We start from the raw sequence: 18,600 nt of genomic DNA on the forward strand, positions 1-18,600 counted from the left end.
TCTCTGGTGCTACACTCTGGAACAGTCTGCATTCTGAACCACTCTCTCTGGTGCTACACTCTGAACAGTCTGCATTCTGAACCATTCTCTGGTGCTACACTCTGGAACAGTCTGCATTCTGAACCACTCTCTCTGGTGCTACACTCTGAACAGTCTGCATTCTGAACCACTCTCTCTGGTGCTACACTCTGAACAGTCTGCATTCTGAACCACTCTCTCTGGTGCTACACTCTGGAACAGTCTTTATTCTGAACCACTCTCTCTGGTGCTACACTCTGAACAGTCTGCATTCTGAACCACTTTCTGGTGCTACACTCTGAACAGTCTGCATTCTGAACCACTCTCTCTGGTGCTACACTCTGGATCAGTCTGCATTCTGAACCACTCTCTCTGGTGCTACACTCTGGATCAGTCTGCATTCTGAACCACTCTCTCTGGTGCTACACTCTGGATCAGTCTGCATTCTGAACCACTCTCTCTGGTGCTACACTCTGGATCAGTCTGCATTCTGAACCACTCTCTGGTGCTACACTCTGGATCAGTCTGCATTCTGAACCACTCTCTCTGGTGCTACACTCTAGAACAGTCTGCATTCTGAACTACTCTCTCTGGTGCTACACTCTGGATCAGTCTGCATTCTGAACCACTCTCTCTGGTGCTACACTCTGGATCAGTCTGCATTCTGAACCACTCTCTCTGGTGCTACACTCTGGATCAGTCTGCATTCTGAACCACTCTCTGGTGCTACACTCTGGATCAGTCTGCATTTTGAACCACTCTCTCTGGTGCTACACTCTAGAACAGTCTGCATTCTGAACCACTCTCTGGTGCTACACTCAGGATCAGTCTGCATTCTGAACCACTCTCTGGTGCTACACTCTGGATCAGTCTGCATTTTGAACCACTCTCTGGTGCTACACTCAGGATCAGTCTGCATTCTGAACCACTCTCTCTGGTGCTACACTCTGAACAGTCTGCATTCTGAACCACTCTCTCTGGTGCTACACTCTGAACAGTCTGCATTCTGAACCACTCTCTGGTGCTACACTCTGAACAGTCTGCATTCAGAACCACTCTCTCTGGTGCTACACTCTGGAACAGTCTGCATTCTGAACCACTCTCTGGTGCTACACTCTGAACAGTCTGCATTCAGAACCACTCTCTCTGGTGCTACACTCTGGAACAGTCTGCATTCTGAACCACTCTCTCTGGTGCTACACTCTGAACAGTCTGCATTCAGAACCACTCTCTCGGGTGCTACACTCTGGAACAGTCTGCATTCTGAACCACTCTCTCTGGTGCTACACTCTGGAACAGTCTGCATTCTGAACCACTCTCTCTGGTACTACACTCTGGAACAGTCTGCATTCTGAACCACTCTCTGGTACTACACCCAGGAACAGTCTGCATTCTGAACCACTCTCTGGTACTACACTCTGAACAGTCTGCATTCTGAACCACTCTCTCGGGTGCTACACTCTGAACAGTCTGCATTCTGAACCAATCTCTGGCACTACACTCTGGAACAGTCTGCATTCTGAACCACTCTCTGGCACTACACTCTGGAACAGTCTGCATTCTGAACCACTCTCTGGTGCTACACTCTGAACAGTCTGCATTCAGAACCACTCTCTCGGGTGCTACACTCTGGAACAGTCTGCATTCGGAACCACTCTCTCTGGTACTACACTCTAGAACAGTCTGCATTCTGAACCACTCTCTGTTGCGACACCCTGGATCAGTCTGCATTCTGAATCCCTCTCTGGGGCTAAACTGGAATAGTCTACATTCTGAACCACTCTCTGGTGCTACACTCTGGAACAGTCTGCATTCAGAACCACTCTCTGGTGCTACACTCTAGAACAGTCTGCATTCTGAACCACTCTCTGGTGTTACACTCTAGAACAGTCTGCATTCTGAACCACTCTCTCTGGTGTTACACTCTAGAACAGTCTGCATTCTGAACCACTCTCTCTGGTGCTACACTCTGGAACAGTCTGCATTCTGAACCATTCTCTCTGGTGCTACACTCTAGAACAGTCTACATTCTGAACCATTCTCTCTGGTGCTACACTCTGGAACAGTCTGCATTCTGAACCACTCTCTCTGGTGCTACACTCTAGAACGGTCTGCAATCTTGTTTCTAGATGGCAACATGTGACGGCAAACGCTAAGACACTATTGTGACTGAAGAACATGTCTTACCTCTCAACATCTGCAAATAAAATGCATCAAGTTGATAGCTGTCTCTCTCTCTCTGGCAGGAAGGTGGGTTAAAACACACAACAAAAAATAAAAGAGCATGAGGTAAATGATATTCAAAGGTGTCACTGCTTCAGAGGGAAAGCCGGCGCTCCCTTAGGAGCCTGTGTTGTGATTCATATTGATATGGTTTTTGCGACCAAGCTTTAACTTCCTGACTGATGTCTTGAGATGTTGCTTCAATATATCCACATAATTTTCCTCCCTTATGATGCCATCTATTTTCTGAAGTGCACCAGTCCCTCCTGCAGCAAAGCACCCCCACAACATGATGCTGCCACCCCCGTGCTTCACGGTTGGGATGGTGTTCTTCGGCTTGCAAGCCTCCCCCTTTTTCCTCCAAACATAACGATGGTCATTATGGCCAAACAGTTCTATTTTTGTTTCATCAGACCAGAAGAAATTTCTCCAAAAGTACGATCTTTGTCCCCATGTGCAGTTACAAACCGTAGTCTGGCTTTTTTATGGCGGTTTTGGAGCAGTGGCTTCTTCCTTGCTGAGCGGCCTTTCAGGTTATGTCGATATAGGACTCGTTTTACTGTGGATATAGATACTTTTGTACCTGTTTCCTCCAGCATCTTCACAAGGTCCTTTGCTGTTGTTCTGGGATTGATTTACACTTTTCACACCAAAGTACGTTCATCTCTAGGAGACAGAATGCGTCTCCTTCCTGAGTGGTATGACGGCTGCGTGGTCCCATGGTGTTTATACTTGCGTACTATTGTTTGTACAGATGAACGTGGTACCTTCAGGCGTTTGGAAATTGCTCCCAAGGATGAATCAGGCTGATTTCTTCTGATTTTCCCATGATGTCAAGCAAAGATGCACTGAGGTAGGCCTTGAAATACATCCACAAGTAGACCTCCAATTGTCTCAAATGATGTCAATTAGCCTATCAGAAGTTCCTAAAGCAATGACATAATTTTCTGGAATTTTCCAACCTGTTTAACGACACAGTCAACTTAGTGTATGTAAACTTCTGACCCACTGGAATTGTGATACAGTGAATTATAAGTGAAATAATCTGTCTGTAAACAATTGTTGGAAAAATTACTTGTGTCATGCACAAAGTAGATGTCCTAACCAACTTGCCAAAACTATAGTTTGTTAACAAGAAATGTGTGGAGTGGTTGAAAAATGAGTTTTAATGACTCCAACCTAAGTGTATGTAAACTTCCGACTTCAACTGTAGCTAGCAAACCAAAAGCATAGTTGGAGCCCTGACCTGGATATTATTTATTTGACACATCTTAGATTTCTTATAGTTATACTTAACTTATAGTTATAAGCAGTGGCATAGCATGTTTGCTGGGGAGCACCCATAAAATCATTCGATTTTATTTGGGGGAATGGCGGGGGGCCCCCATCCCCCCAAATAAAATCAAATGAAAATCATACCTTCTGTATTCAGAAATACCACGGTATAAACGGTATAAAAGGTATATCACCAAAGCCTACTATGGGCCAAGAGAGGCTTACCCACGGCTTTGTATCTTTGACATCATTATTTTGGGGCATGGACGTTGTGTTCCACTGTAGACTTTAGTCTATGTAGGAAAGAGAAATCACATCAGGGTATCTGTTTGTCTGTCTCGACCAGTTATCTAATCACTGCCTGCCTCTAATCATCTTGCAGGGGGTTATGATGCTCCACTGTATCTCTGGTAAGAGCCACGATACTGCAGCTGGTTACTGGGTTCTGATCCTCCCACAGGATAGGCTGGCGTCGCCTCTGACGTTACAGTGCTCAGCTTGGCACTGAGCAGGGACACTTATGTTATGGACATGGGCTGCACTTCATTCCATTAAGATGTTCCCTCATATCTACCCATAAGGCAATCCACCTTTGCAGAGTGTATCTGATTGGTCTTAGCAGTTTAATTTATTCTTCAATAACACAGACCTCAAAAAACAAATCACGTGGAGAAAAATATATTTATTCAAAGAGAACAAATCATAGTTTTTATGCTGGAAAGTAGATGGTCAATGTTTATTCTCCCCTGTCCTCAGTGTTTTCTCCACTGAACAAAGAGACAGGATGTCGTTTATACCCAAGCCTAGCCTGTAGCTGACCAATTAGAATTTCTTGCAGTAAAATTGGGCCAATGGCCAAATACCAAGTATTCCGTTGCAGGATCAATGTATAGACAATTTGGACCAATGAGAACTTGCCACATGTAACTATGAGTCCCAGACTGGAACACCTCCACAGATTCTAAACAGATGTTGAACTGAAAAACAACTATTTCCATTGATTGTTAATTCCCTCTTGACCTTTAGTCCTCTGCGTTGTGTATTTATCTTAGAATATTCTTACAATGGCTGGTCGTAGTCAGGAGGTAGAAGTGACTAAACCAGCAGACAAAACATGTTACAGTGATGCCATTATATCATCTTTTATATGCTTGATCAGGTTGTTTTTACTGTTTGTATAAAGATGTTTGTCAACGTTTTTTTAGAAACTCGAAATAATTGTAATCTGACCAGATAACAACCAGAAGATAACGTCTTTCCCATGATGTCTTGGTCTCATCTAAACATGATCGTAACAGAGACCAGTTGGCTATAAATCTAGTTCTACTGCTTTTCCTGAGAATGTTTTTTTAACGTAATAATATCCATTGTTACAAAGTCTTAAACATGACCTCATGAGATGCTGTTGACTAACATATTCTATTGACAACTGATATTGCCAAAAGCATGTCACAGAAAAGGAGGTACGGCTGTGAACAAGGCATTTCCTGTCATTTGTGTTGAATATACAGGATAGACTGACTAGAAACGAATAATGTGCTGAAACACTGAATCCTGTCCAGGTCACTGTGTATGAGCAAATAGTTGGACAGTGACATTATTTTTTGTTTTGGGGGGGGGGGGGCTCTGTACTCCAGCGCTTAGGATTTGAAATGATATAATTACTATGAAGTGAACTGTTTAGAAATTCTAGCACTTTTTATACATAGTCCCCCCCATTTCAGGGAATCCTTGAAACGCAATGATTACATCAAGCTTGTGACTCTACAAACTTGTTGGATTAATTTGAAGTTTGTTTCGGTTGTGTTTCAGTTTATTTTGTGCCTAATAGAAATTAATGGTATATAATGTATTGTGTCATTTTTATTGTAAATAAGTATAGAATATGTTTTTAAACATGTCTACATTAATGTGTATGCTACTATGATTACGGATACTCTTGAATGAATCGTGAATAATGATGAGTGAGAAAGTTACAGAGGGTCAAATATCATTCCCCCAAGACATGCTAACCTCTCACCATTACCAATAACAGGGGAGGTTAGCATTTTATATCATTCCCCCAAGACATGCTAGCCTCTCACCATTACCAATAACAGGGGAGGTTAGCATTTTATATCATTCCCCCAAGACATGCTAACCTCTCACCATTACCAATAACAGGGGAGGTTAGCATTTTATATCATTCCCCCAAGACATGCTAACCTCTCACCATTACCAATAACAGGGGAGGTTAGCATTTTATATCATACCCCCAAGGCATGCTAACCTCTCACCATTACCAATAACAGGGGAGGTTAGCATTTTATATCATACCCCCAAGACATGCTAACCTCTCACCATTACCAATAACAGGGGAGGTTAGCATTTTATATCATACCCCCAAGGCATGCTAACCTCTCACCATTACCAATAACAGGGGAGGTTAGCATTTTATATCAAAGCCCCAAGACATGCTAACCTCTCACCATTACCAATAACAGGGGAGGTTAGCATTTTTCGAGGGAAATTATATTTATGCATCTGTAACTTTGAAAATGCACTCAAATTAAAGCTGACCGTCTGCACTTTGACCTCATAGTCATTGTATGATTTCCAATCCTAAGTGCTGGAGTACAGAGACAAAACAACAACAAAGGTGTCCCTGTCCTAATACTTTTGGTACCTCACTGTAATTACTGAAGACATACGGAAGCCGCTAAACATTGACCTCACTCCTACTTCCATGATGCTTTCAAATCAATTAAACAACCTCCCCTCAACACACACACACACACACACACACACACACACACACACACACACACACACACACACACACACACACACACACACACACACAGAGTTGCTGTTGAACGGTGCATGTTGGTCATTTAGAATGAACTTTGTGGTGGTCCTACAAAGAGGAAGCAGTCAATGTGTTCTACACAGCAGTGGTCTGACACCCTGTTTCTCTGAGTGTTCCGTTCATTTAGCTCCCTAAGGGGCCCTGGTTAACTAGTTAACTAGTTAACTAGTAAATACACTAATTACATTGGGCTGATTGCTGAGGGAAATGACTTGGAAGGAATCTGACGGGAAACTTCCTAGTTGTCGAAGTTAACAAAGTCAGGCCATCGAAAATGCCTTGAGCTGTAACTAACCATTAGCAATAAGAGTAAATATTGTTTCAACCGCTCAATACTGAACAAAAATATAAATGCAACATGCAACAATTTCAACGATTTGACTGAGTTACAGTTTACTGAGAAATCAGTCAATTTAAATAAACTCATTAGGCCCTAATCTATGGATTTCACATGACTGGGCAGGGGCGCAGCCATGGGTGGGCCTGAGAGGGCATAGGCCCACCCACTTGGGAGCCAGGCCCACCCACTGGGGAGTTAGGCCCAGATGTGGAGGACCTGGGCTGGCGTGGTTACACGTGACCTGCGGTTGTGAGACCGATTGGACGTACTGCCAAATTCTCTAAAACGATGTTGGAAGCGGCTTACGGTAGAGAAATGAACATTAAATTCTCTGGCAACAGCTCTGTTGAACTTTCCTGCAGTCAGCATGCAAGTATTTTTGGTACCATTTTCATGAGATATTGCTGATGTAAAGGATAGCGTACCCATCATTACAGCATCATTCTAGCATCATTGCAGCATCATTGCAGCATGACGTAATGCAAAATAGACATAATGGGAATTAAAGTAACATGCTGACCGTCTGACCGACCAAGATGGGTTCCCACGGGTGATACTGAGTGTCTGACCGACCAAGATGGGTTCCCACGGGTGATACTGAGTGTCTGACCGATCAAGATGGGTTCCCACGGGTGATACTGAGTGTCTGACCAATCAAGATGGGTTCCCACAGGTGATACTGACCGACCAAGATGGGTTCCCACGGGTGATACTGACCGACCAAGATGGGTTCCCACGGGTGATACTGACCGACCAAGATGGGTTCCCACGGGTGATACTGACCGATCAAGATGGGTTCCCACAGGTGATACTGACCGACCAAGATGGGTTCCCACAGGTGATACTGACCGACCAAGATGGGTTCCCAAGGGTGATACTGACCGACCAAGATGGGTTCCCACAGGTGATACTGACCGATCAAGATGGGTTCCCACAGGTGATACTGACCGATCAAGATGGGTTCCCACAGGTGATACTGACCGACCAAGATGGGTTCCCACAGGTGATACTGACCGATTAAGATGGGTTCCCACAGGTGATACTGACCGATTAAGATGGGTTCCCACAGGTGATACTGACCGACCAAGATGGGTTCCCACAGGTGATACTGACCGATCAAGATGGGTTCCCACAGGTGATACTGACCGATCAAGATGGGTTCCCACAGGTGATACTGAGTGTCTGACCAATCAAGATGGGTTCCCACAGGTGATACTGACCGATCAAGATGGGTTCCCACAGGTGATACTGACCGACCAAGATGGGTTCCCACAGGTGATACTGAGTGTCTGACCAATCAAGATGGGTTCCCACAGGTGATACTGACCGACCAAGATGGGTTCCCACAGGTGATACTGACCGATCAAGATGGGTTCCCACAGGTGATACTGACCGATCAAGATGGGTTCCCACAGGTGATACTGACCGACCAAGATGGGTTCCCACAGGTGATACTGACCGATCAAGATGGGTTCCCACAGGTGATACTGACCGACCAAGATGGGTTCCCACAGGTGATACTGACCGACCAAGATGGGTTCCCACAGGTGATACTGACCGATCAAGATGGGTTCCCACAGGTGATACTGACCGACCAAGATGGGTTCCCACAGGTGATACTGACCGACCAAGATGGGTTCCCACAGGTGATACGGACCGATCAAGATGGGTTCCCACAGGTGATACTGACCGACCAAGATGGGTTCCCACAGGTGATACTGACCGACCAAGATGGGTTTATTCACATTTATTCTTCTACGCTGTTTAAGTGGATATGATTGGAGGCTTACCTGGTCCCAGTCTATACTGCGGAAAAACGTGTGCGACTTGATGTCAGCGAAGCCCGTTTGGACCTGGCAACCCAGACGCTCTTTGGGGTCCTGTTAGGTGGAGAGAAATTAGTAGAATCAAGAGTTTGTGTGCTCAATGAAATATAAACCGATTTTAACAGAAGCAATTGTCACAAAGCGGTTTACAGATACCCAGCCTAAAACCCCAAAGAGCAAGCAGTGCAGAGGCAGAAAGAAGCACGGTGTTGGCTTATCACATCAATTACAGCAATTTACAGCAATGTGATCTTGGTATAATGTAGAGATGTAAAATTATATGAACCCTTTGGAATCACCTGGATTTCTGCATAAATTTGACATAAAATGTGATCTGATCTTCATCTAAGCCACAACAATAGACAAACACAGTGTGCTTAAACTAATAACGCACAAATTATTGTATTTTTATTGTCTATATTGATTACATTATTTAAACATTCACAGTGTAGGTTGGAGAAGGTATGTGAACCCCAAGGCTAATGACTTCTCCAAAAGCTAATTGGAGTCAGGAGTCAACTAACCTGGGGTCAAATCAACGAGACGAGATTGGAGATGTTGGTTAGAGCTGCCCTGCCCAATAAAAAAAATCAAAATTTGAGTTTGCTATTCACAAGAAGCACTGCCTGAAGTGAACCATACCTCGAACTAAAGAGATCTCAGAAGACCTAAGATTAAGAATTGTTGCCTTGCATGAAGCTGGAAAGTGTTACAAAAGTACCTCTAAAAGTCCACGGTAAGACAAATTGTCTATAAATGGAGAAATTTCAGCACTGTTGCTACTCTCCCTAGGAGTGGCCGTCCTGCAAAGGTGACTGCAAGAGCACAGCGCAGAATTCTCAATGAGGTTAAGAAGAATCCTAGAGTGTCAGCTAAAGGCTTACAGAAATCTCTGGAAGATGCTAACATCTCTGTTGACGAGTCTACAATACGTAAAACACTAAACAAGAATGGTGTTTATGGGAGGACACCACGGAAGAAGCCACTGCTGTCCAAAAAGAACATTGCTGCATGTCTGAAGTTCGCAAAAGAGCACCTGGATGTTCCACAGCGCTACTGGCAAAATATTCTGTGGACAGATGAAACTAAAGGTGTGTTGTTTGGAAGGAACACACAACACTATGTGTGGAGAAAAAAAGGCACAGCACACCAACATCAAAACCTCATTCCCACTGTAAAGTATGGTGGAGGGAGCATCATGGTTTGGAGCTGCCTCAGGGCCTGGACAGCTTGCTATCATCGACGGAAAAATGAATTCCCAAGTTTATCAAAACATTTTGCAGGAGAATGTAAGGCTAGCAGTCGGTAAATTGAAACTCAACAGAAGTTAGGTGATCCAACAGGACAACAACCCAAAACAGAGAAGTAAATCAACAACAGAATGGCTTGAACAGAAGAAAATACGCCTTCTGGAGTGGCCCAGTCAGTCCTGACCTCAACCCGATTGAGATGCTGTGGAATGACCTCAAAAGAATGGTTCACACCAGACATCCCAAGAATATTGTGGAACTGAAACAGTTTTGTAAAGAGGAATGGTCCAAAATTCCTCCTGACCGTTGTGCAGGTCTGATCTGCAACTACAGAAAGCATTTGGTTGAGGTTATTGCTGCCAAAGGAGGGTCAACCAGTTACTAAATCCAAGGGTTCACATACTTTTTCCAACCTGCACTGTGAATGTTTACACGGTGTGTTCAATAAAGACATGAAAAATTATAGTTGTTTGTGTGTTATTAGTTTAAGCAGACTGTATTTGTCTATTGTTGTGATCCGATAAAATATTATGACCAATTTATGCAGAAGGTAATTCTAAACGGTTCAGATACTTTTTCTCCCCACTGTATTAGCTACCCCCCCCCCCCCCCCCCCCCCCCCCAGTCTATTTCATCAGCCCCTCTACATATGTCATTTGGACAAACCACCACCCACCTGCTGACTCCCAACAGTGGGGATGTGGTATTTTCATCAGTACAATAATTGTAATACTAACTGGCAAAGGTTAAATTGACCTGTTTTATATCAGCCTAAGGGTGAGACCCAAGACCATTCACTCCCCCACTATAGTGTCTTACCATAGCCATGTATATCAGGGATGATACACTCAAACACGTAGAAACACTATGAGCAACACACACACGTGGCCGCATGTACACACGCGCACACACACACACACACACATACGTACACACACACACACACACACACACACACACATACGTACACACGCACACACACACACACACATACGTATACACACACACACACACACAGTGCCTTTAAGAAAGTATTCACACTCCTTGACTTTTTCAACATTTCGTTGTGTTACAAAGTGGGATTAAAATGGTTTTAATTAGATTGTTTTTGTCAACGATCTACACAAAATGACATTATGGGATATTGTGTGTAGATCAGACACAAAATCTAAATGTAATCTATCTTAAATTCAAGCTGTAACACAACAAAATGTGGAAGAAGTCAAGGGGTGTGAATACTTTCTTGAAGGCACTGTATACACACGTAAAAACATCCATACACACACACACACACACTCTGTCTCTCAGCCAAATGGCTGTGGCCTTCACAGAGTGGCTGTCATGGTGCTGTCCTAATGGTGTCTTGAACACGGTTCTTCACACGCTGTTTTCACTGAGGGGGAGGGAGACGCTTTATTGGACGCACTTGGTGAACACTACGGTGTTCTTCTCTCACCTTGTTTAAAAAGCCCTTCAGCACGCTGGCAGCCTTTACCGACAGGGACCTTGGGATGCGAATCGTTTTTTCCAGAATAACTGTGTGGAGAAGACAGAGAGAGAGAATGTACGTGAAAGAGAGAGAGAGAGGAAGAGGAAGAGAGAGAGAGAGAGAGAGGAAGAGAGAGAGAGAGAGAGAGAGAGAGAATGTATGAGACAGAGAGGAAGAGGAAGAGAGGAAGAGGAAGAGAGAGAGCGAGAGAGAGGAAGAGGAAGAGGAAGAGAGAGAGAGAGAGAGAGAGAGAATGTATGAGACAGAGAGGAAGAGGAAGAGAGAGAGAGAGAGAGAGGAAGAGGAAGAGAGAGAGAGGAAGAGGAAGAGAGAGAGAGAGAGAGAGAATGTATGAGACAGAGAGGAAGAGGAAGAGAGAGAGGAAGAGGAAGAGAGAGAGAGAGAGGAAGAGAGAGAGAGAGAGAGAGAGAGAGAGAATGTATGAGACAGAGAGGAAGAGGAAGAGAGAGAGGAAGAGGAAGAGAGAGAGAGAGAGAGAGAGAGAGAGAGAGAGAGAGAGAGAGAGAGAGAGAGAGAGAGAGAGAGAGAATGTATGAGACAGAGAGAGGGAGGACAATCCTGCAGAGGGAGGGAGGCAAACAATTGGTGATTCACCATCTGGCCTGCCCGTGGGTGCCCGTGGGTGCCTGTGTCTGCTGCGTAGGAGCGAGGGGGTGGAAAGGGGGAGGAGGAGGGTGCTCTGCTCTGCGACTGCTTCAGTCACGTGCTGCCTTGAGACAAGCGGCACACATGCTCAACACACCACTGAAGGACAGCAAGTTCTGTTTTCCACAGTGGAAAACAGTTTAGTGGTATTGTGTAACAGCTGACCTTGTTGGTTAGTTGGAGCCACTGACACTCTGGGTACGTCCCTATAATCTCTCCTTCCTCCTGAGCTGTGCACATGTTCATTCCTACCCACATATAAAACCTATTTAATGGGATTGGTGTAGGCCTGGCCTACATGGAGTTTCTTAAAGCCATAAAGAGAAGTGTACAAGTGTACACTTCAGGAGAAAGGAGAGATTATTTAGATGCATTCTCTGTGGGGTCAAGTAAATCCTTGATTGACCTAAACCCCCCCCCCCCCCCCCCCCCCTCACAGTCATAACAAACCTTAACATGTCTAGGAGCAGACAAGGCAGACGCAAAGCAGTTTAACTTCCCTGGCTTTCTGATGAACAGATTACAGATGGAAGAGTAGAGAGTTGTTTATCCTCCTCTTCTTCCTAAATGCCCGGGCCAGCCCTCTCTGATCTGTTTGTTTACGCTGAGTCCTAATGAAATGTTAACTGGATCAGTCTCTGTCTGTGTACCAAATGGCACCCTAGTCCATATCTAGTGCACTACTTTTGACCAGAGTCCTGGTCAAAAGTAGTGCACTAGATAGGGAAGTGCCATTTGTAATGGTGTTGGCACCCCGGTGTTAGGGTAAATGATTACATTTACATGTATTTTTATTGTCTAATCAAAACTTGACTTCTGCTATTAACCCAACCCCTCTGAAACGGATAAGTGCGAGGGGCTGCCACATTGTGCACCGGGGGAGCTGTTGTGGGGGGTTACCTGCCTTGCTCAAGGGCACAATGGCAGATTTCTGGGGCCACATTGGGCACCAGGGGAGCTGTTGTGGGGGGTTACCTGCCTTGCTCAAGGGCACAATGGCAGATTTCTGGGGCCACATTGGGTGCCCGGGTAGCTGTTGTTGTCGGGGGTTACCTGGCTTGCTCAAGGGCACAATGGCAGATTTCTGGGGCCACATTGGGTGCCCGGGGAGCTGTTGTTGTGGGAGGTTACCTGGCTTGCTCAAGGGCACAATGACAGATTTATGGGGCCAATGGCAAATTTCTGGGGCCAATATCTGGGGCTGGAGGGAGCTTTGGCCCGGGGCCTGGGTTAGGAACACTGATGGTGATGTGTTTAGTGGTCAACAGAAGGAAGGGTTGGGGAGCGGTAGAGTATGGTAGATAGTAGATAGCATAGTATGGATGGAAAGGCAGACAGACAGACAGACAGACAGACAGACAGACAGACAGACAGACAGACAGACAGACAGACAGACAGACAGACAGACAGACAGACAGACAGACAGACAGACAGACAGACAGACAGACAGACAGACAGACAGACAGACAGACAGACAGACAGACAGACAGACAGACAGACAGACAGACAGACAGACAGACAGACAGACAGACAGACAGACAGACAGACAGACAGACAGAGAGAGCTTGGCCAAATACTATCCCCCACCAGGTTGGCACCAAATGTTCCATGACACAAACACTCTCACGGGCTTAGAACCTAACTGCAAGAACCTGATTGTCCTGGACCTTTGGATACCACCATGCCAACCCTACACTCTGTATGTCAGTCTATGGTTCTGGGGGTTGGCATGTGTGCCAGGGTTGCCCAGGGTGAGGTTGGCACTGGTCAGGGTGGTGACATAAGGCTGGTCACCCCCTACGGATAGAGGGGCCGGTTTCCGCTAGCGAGGTGGCATCCAGGAGCATGCTGCTTGCCCTGTGGGGGCGTGAGGAAGACCAAAGGGTTGGCAGATGCCCGTGTGTTTCAGTGCTCATGCCCAAGCTGCAATGGGTGGGTACGGTGGAGACTGGGGGAGGTATGGAGGAATGTTCGCTCCAGCGGGGTTGTAGTACAGTATAACACATACAAATAAAATAACCAGAACGGCATCCCCATTCAATCAATTAGATTTAAATGGCATAACACGTTTGATAGCCTACAAATGTGTCATACAAGAAGCAATTGGCTCTCCTGTGGTATTGCTCTAGCTGTCCGAATGTCTCATACTTATTTTTTGCGTGCAAATCTTTATCGATTTGAACACAAAATACATAATAAATAAATAAGAACTGTATTGAGAGACGTGTGGTGTGTTTGTGTGTTGTCTGAGGGGGTTTGGAGCACCAAAATACACATTTCCAGATATAAATAGTAAGACATTTAAAGACATATGTAGTACTGCTATCCTAAATAATCATGCCCTTTGAGTGGAGGAGTGAGTAGCCAATGTGATCAGAGAATGTGTTGTTTTTGACACAACATGGCCAGACTATATACAACACCCAGGTGGGTGCTACATATTGCCTAGTAGTAGTAGTAGTGGATGTCACACTTAACAAAGTGAAGCACTGTGTGACATTAGGTAAGGAGCGCTGTCATGAATCCACTCCAAACTGTAGTAGAGGGCTCTCTCACCTTGGAAGAGGTACTCCTCGGTATTCATGTCAGGATTGTCGGTGATGATGTCGAAAGGGGACCTCCCGGCCATCATCTCAAACATAAGCACGCCTAACGCCCACCAGTCAACACTGAACCCTGGAGAGGGACGACAAACAACCGTCGGCCATCTTGGTTAGATTCAGCTACAGTATGGTAATGACAGAAATGGTTTGGTAATGAGAGAGAGAGATCTGTTCATTCTTTTCACCTGTTTTTTTTTGTTATTGTTATGAGTTAAACAGTATCAAAGGCAAATTCCCATAGCTCATGTTCTCCCCGTTCCCTCCATGTGTGTGTTGTTGACGAGAGGGACCTACCATAGTCTTCCCCTCTGAGGATCTCAGGGCCGATGTAGTTTGGGGTTCCACAGAATGTACTGGTGGTGTCTCCAGGTCTGATGCCCTCCTGATAGAGGAGAGAGATGGAGGAGGAGAGAGTTAAAGATGGAGAGATACAGGGACGATAACAGAGAAAGATGGTAGGAAAGAGAGCGAGAGAAAGACAAGAAAGAGAAAAGAAGAAAAAGCGTGAGACTTCGATACCTCGTGTGTTGTACATAGTGAATGACAAGTCCTTCAGCAGTAACAGCTCAGCAGTACTATAACAGTACACTGTACAGTAGTTCTGAGTGTCTCACCTTGCACATCCCGTAGTCTGTGAGCTTGATGTGTCCCTCGTGATCCAAGAGGACATTGTCCAGTTTCAAATCTCGGTAGATGATTCCATTTTCGTGCAGGAAATTCAGAGCGATACAAATTTCAGCAGCATAGAATCTGAAAAAAAAATAAGTAAGGATTCATTCAGACATGCTTTTCCTTCTTCAGAGAGTTCCCAGCCCACAGACTTCGTGACTTAGTTTGTCCAAATGTACAGTTTGGTTCTGACCTTCAACCACGTAGAAACCATCCTGAAGCCAACATATACGGAAGAATGTATATTTTTATACAGGAAGTAGTTTCTAATGAATAGGTGATTATTTTTTTATATTCTCTGTCTAACATTTGGCATGGAGAGACGGTGGGTTACATGGTGTTGATTTCTCTGGTGCACTAGAGCCTTATTTTTCCCCATGGGGGGGGCTCTCTCCCTCTCTCTCTCTCTCTCTCTCTCCCTATCTCTCTACCTCCCGCTCCCTATGTGCTCTCTCTCTCTCTCTCTCTCTCTCTCTCTCTCTCTCCCTCTCTCTCTCCATCCCGCTCCCTATGTGCTCTCTCTCTCTCTCTCTGTCTCTCTCCGTCTCACTCTCTCTCTGTCTTTGCTCTCTCTCTCTCTCTCTCTCTCAATTCAATTACATTCAAAGGGCTTTATTGGCATAGGAAACATATGTTTACATTGCCAAAGCAAATGGAAGAGACAATAAACAACAGGGGAATAAACAAGGGAAACATTAGTGAACATATCACTCACAAAAGTTAAAAGAATATAGACATTTGAAATGCTATATTATTGGCTATGTTGTAACAATGTGTAAGTAGTTGAAGTATGAAAGGGAAAATAAATAAACATACAAATATAGCTTGTATTTACTATGTTGTTTGTGCTCCACTAGTTGCCCTTTTCTCATGGCAACGGGCCCCTTGCTGCTGTGATTGCCCACTGTGTTATTTCGCCTAACAGATATGGGAGTTTATCAATGTTTCATTTGTTTTCAAATTCTTTGTGGAACTGTGTAATTTGAGGGAAATATGTGTCTCTAAAATGGTCATACATTTCGCAGAAGGTTAGAAAGTGCAGCTCAGTTTCCACCTCATTTTGTGGGCAGTGTGTCATCTCTCGAGATGCAGGTCTGCCTATGGCGGCCTCTCTCAATAGCAAGGCTATGCTCACTGAGTCTGTACATAGTGTGATGGCCCTGAATTTGTCTGAACCGTCTCAGTGCTTCTCCTTCCAATAGGGCGCTTCCCCTTTAATTCCCAATTAAATAGCCAGCCTCAGCTACGCAAAAGTGGGGTTGTGATGGAGACGCGAATGAGGATGTGTACCCTCAGTTCCGAAGCTTCTCTATTCCGTTTGTTTTGTTGTATTTAAAAGTGTGCTTTGTAGCCTAATAGCTAGTTTACCCAGGATCGGATCCACTCTTTGCTTCTGTTGGACGACACATCTCTGTTCTTCTTCGTGGCCTTTCTCCGCTGGAGATCTGTTGGCGGATTGGATTGTCTGACTGACCGACTGACTACAAACTTTTTGTATACGGTATTTCATTTGTTTTGGTGTGATGTGTACCATGATGATTTATGTGGTCAGTTGTAGTTGAAGACTTACTGAGATTTGATACTCTTCTGGGTTGCGTGGTAAAAGAGTTGATATGTTGATTGTATGATTGAGACTGGGTTTACGCTACACTTGTATGAACGGACAAACATTGCGTGACTAAGGTCACTGGAGTTCCCTGAACTCCTTTACCGGGCTGGAATCTTTAGGCCCGAGGTACAGGACATTTCTGGAGGAACCAGAGCTCATTATTTGTTATATTGTTATGTGTGTGATCATTTATGTTGGTAGTACAACCCACGCAAAAGAATACAGTTGTTTTGAAGTTATTTCCAATGTTTTAAGGGTTTATGAAAAGTGTATGTCCATCCTGACTTTTACATGAGTCCTTTGTATTGGTGTAGACTTGACGGACCAGACGGGACTCATTTCCTCCCAAACCAAAAGGAGAAATTAATATTTTCTCTGGTAGGTACCACCTACCTGGCACCCCTACAAACAATAACCTCAAGTCAAAACCATTACAATAGTCAAGGATTTTCTTAATTTAGGGTTAGTCACAGTGGTCAGGTATTCTGACACTGTGTACTCTCTGTTTAGGGCCAAATAGCGCTCCAATGTGCGCTGTTTCTTGGTTGATTCGTTCCAGTGTGTCAATTAGTTATCTTTTTGCTTCTCATAATTTGGATGGGTCGAAATGTGTTTGTGTTCTGGGGCTCTGTGGGTTCTGTTTGTGAACAGAGCCCCAGAACCAGTTGGCTGAGGGGACTCTTCTCTATGCGAGTCCAGTATGGGGAGGTCGGGTGGCGCAGAGTGTTCTAGTGCCCTCGCCAATTCATTGATATTGTATATGTTGAAGAGGGTGGGGCTCAAGCTGCATCCCTGTTTCACCCCACAGCTCTGAGGAAAGAAATCTGTGTGTTTATTGCCAATTTTAATTGCGCACTTGTTGTTTGTGTACATTGACATTATGTCATATACTTCCCCCCATCAATTTGTATAGCAGACCCTGGTGCCAAATTGATTCAAAAGCTTTTTTTAAATCAACAAAGCATGAGAAGACTTATCTTTTGTTTTGTTTGTATGTCAATAAATGTGTGCAGGGTGTATACGTGGTCTATCGAACAGTATTTTGGCAAAAAGCCTATTTGACATTTACTCAGGACATTGTTTCACTGAGAAAATGAGTCTGCTGTTGATTATACTGCAGAAGATTTTTCTGAGATTGCTGCTGAAACACATTCCATGGTAATTCCACAGGTCAAATTTGTCTCCACTTTTGTGGATTGGGGTGAGCGAGAGGGAGAGCGGGAGAACAAGTGCACAGAGAAAGAGAGCGAGAGAAAGAGAGCGAGAGAAAGAGAGCACAGAGACAGACAGAGAGAGAGAGGGCACAGAGACAGAGAGAGGGCACAGAGACAGAGAGAGACAAGAGAGCGAGAGGGCACAGAGAGAGAGAGATAGAGACAAGGCAGACAGAGAGAGATAGAGACAGGGCACACAGAGAGAGAGAGAGAAAGGGAGAGAGAGATACAGGGCACAGGGAGAGAGAGAAACAGGGCACCGAGAGAGAAACAGGGCACCGAGAGAGAAACAGGGCACCGAGAGAGATACAGGGCACCGAGAGAGAGAGAGAGAGAGAGAGAGAGAGAGAGAGAGAGAGAGAGAGAGAGAGAGAGAGAGAGAGAGAGAGAGAGAGAGAGAGAGAGAGAGAGAGAGAGAGAGAGAGAGAGAGAGAGAGAGAGAGAGAGAGAGAGAGAGAGAGAGAGAGAGAGAGAGAGAGAGAGAGAGAGAGAGAGAGAGAGAGAGAGAGAGAGAGAGAGAGAGAGAGAGAGAGAGAGAGAGAGAGAGAGAGAGAAACAGGGCACCGAGAG

General features: G+C 44.9%; 1 protein-coding gene across 1 annotated transcript in view; it reads right to left on the minus strand.

The window, feature by feature from the left end:
* The window catches only part of LOC120058789 (protein kinase C zeta type), a gene marked incomplete at its 5' end in the record, with an annotated part of 75,754 nt that overhangs the window by 15,570 nt on the left and 41,584 nt on the right, over positions 1 to 18,600 (minus strand). Inside the window, 5 exons of the mRNA XM_039007529.1 lie at positions 8,495 to 8,584; positions 11,237 to 11,316; positions 14,492 to 14,611; positions 14,833 to 14,920; positions 15,153 to 15,288. Coding sequence (XP_038863457.1) covers positions 8,495 to 8,584; positions 11,237 to 11,316; positions 14,492 to 14,611; positions 14,833 to 14,920; positions 15,153 to 15,288 — 514 coding nt within the window. The remainder of the gene's footprint in view (positions 1 to 8,494; positions 8,585 to 11,236; positions 11,317 to 14,491; positions 14,612 to 14,832; positions 14,921 to 15,152; positions 15,289 to 18,600) is intronic.

This window comes from Salvelinus namaycush, chromosome 14 (genome assembly GCF_016432855.1).
Source record: "Salvelinus namaycush isolate Seneca chromosome 14, SaNama_1.0, whole genome shotgun sequence".
NCBI lineage: Eukaryota > Metazoa > Chordata > Actinopteri > Salmoniformes > Salmonidae > Salvelinus > Salvelinus namaycush.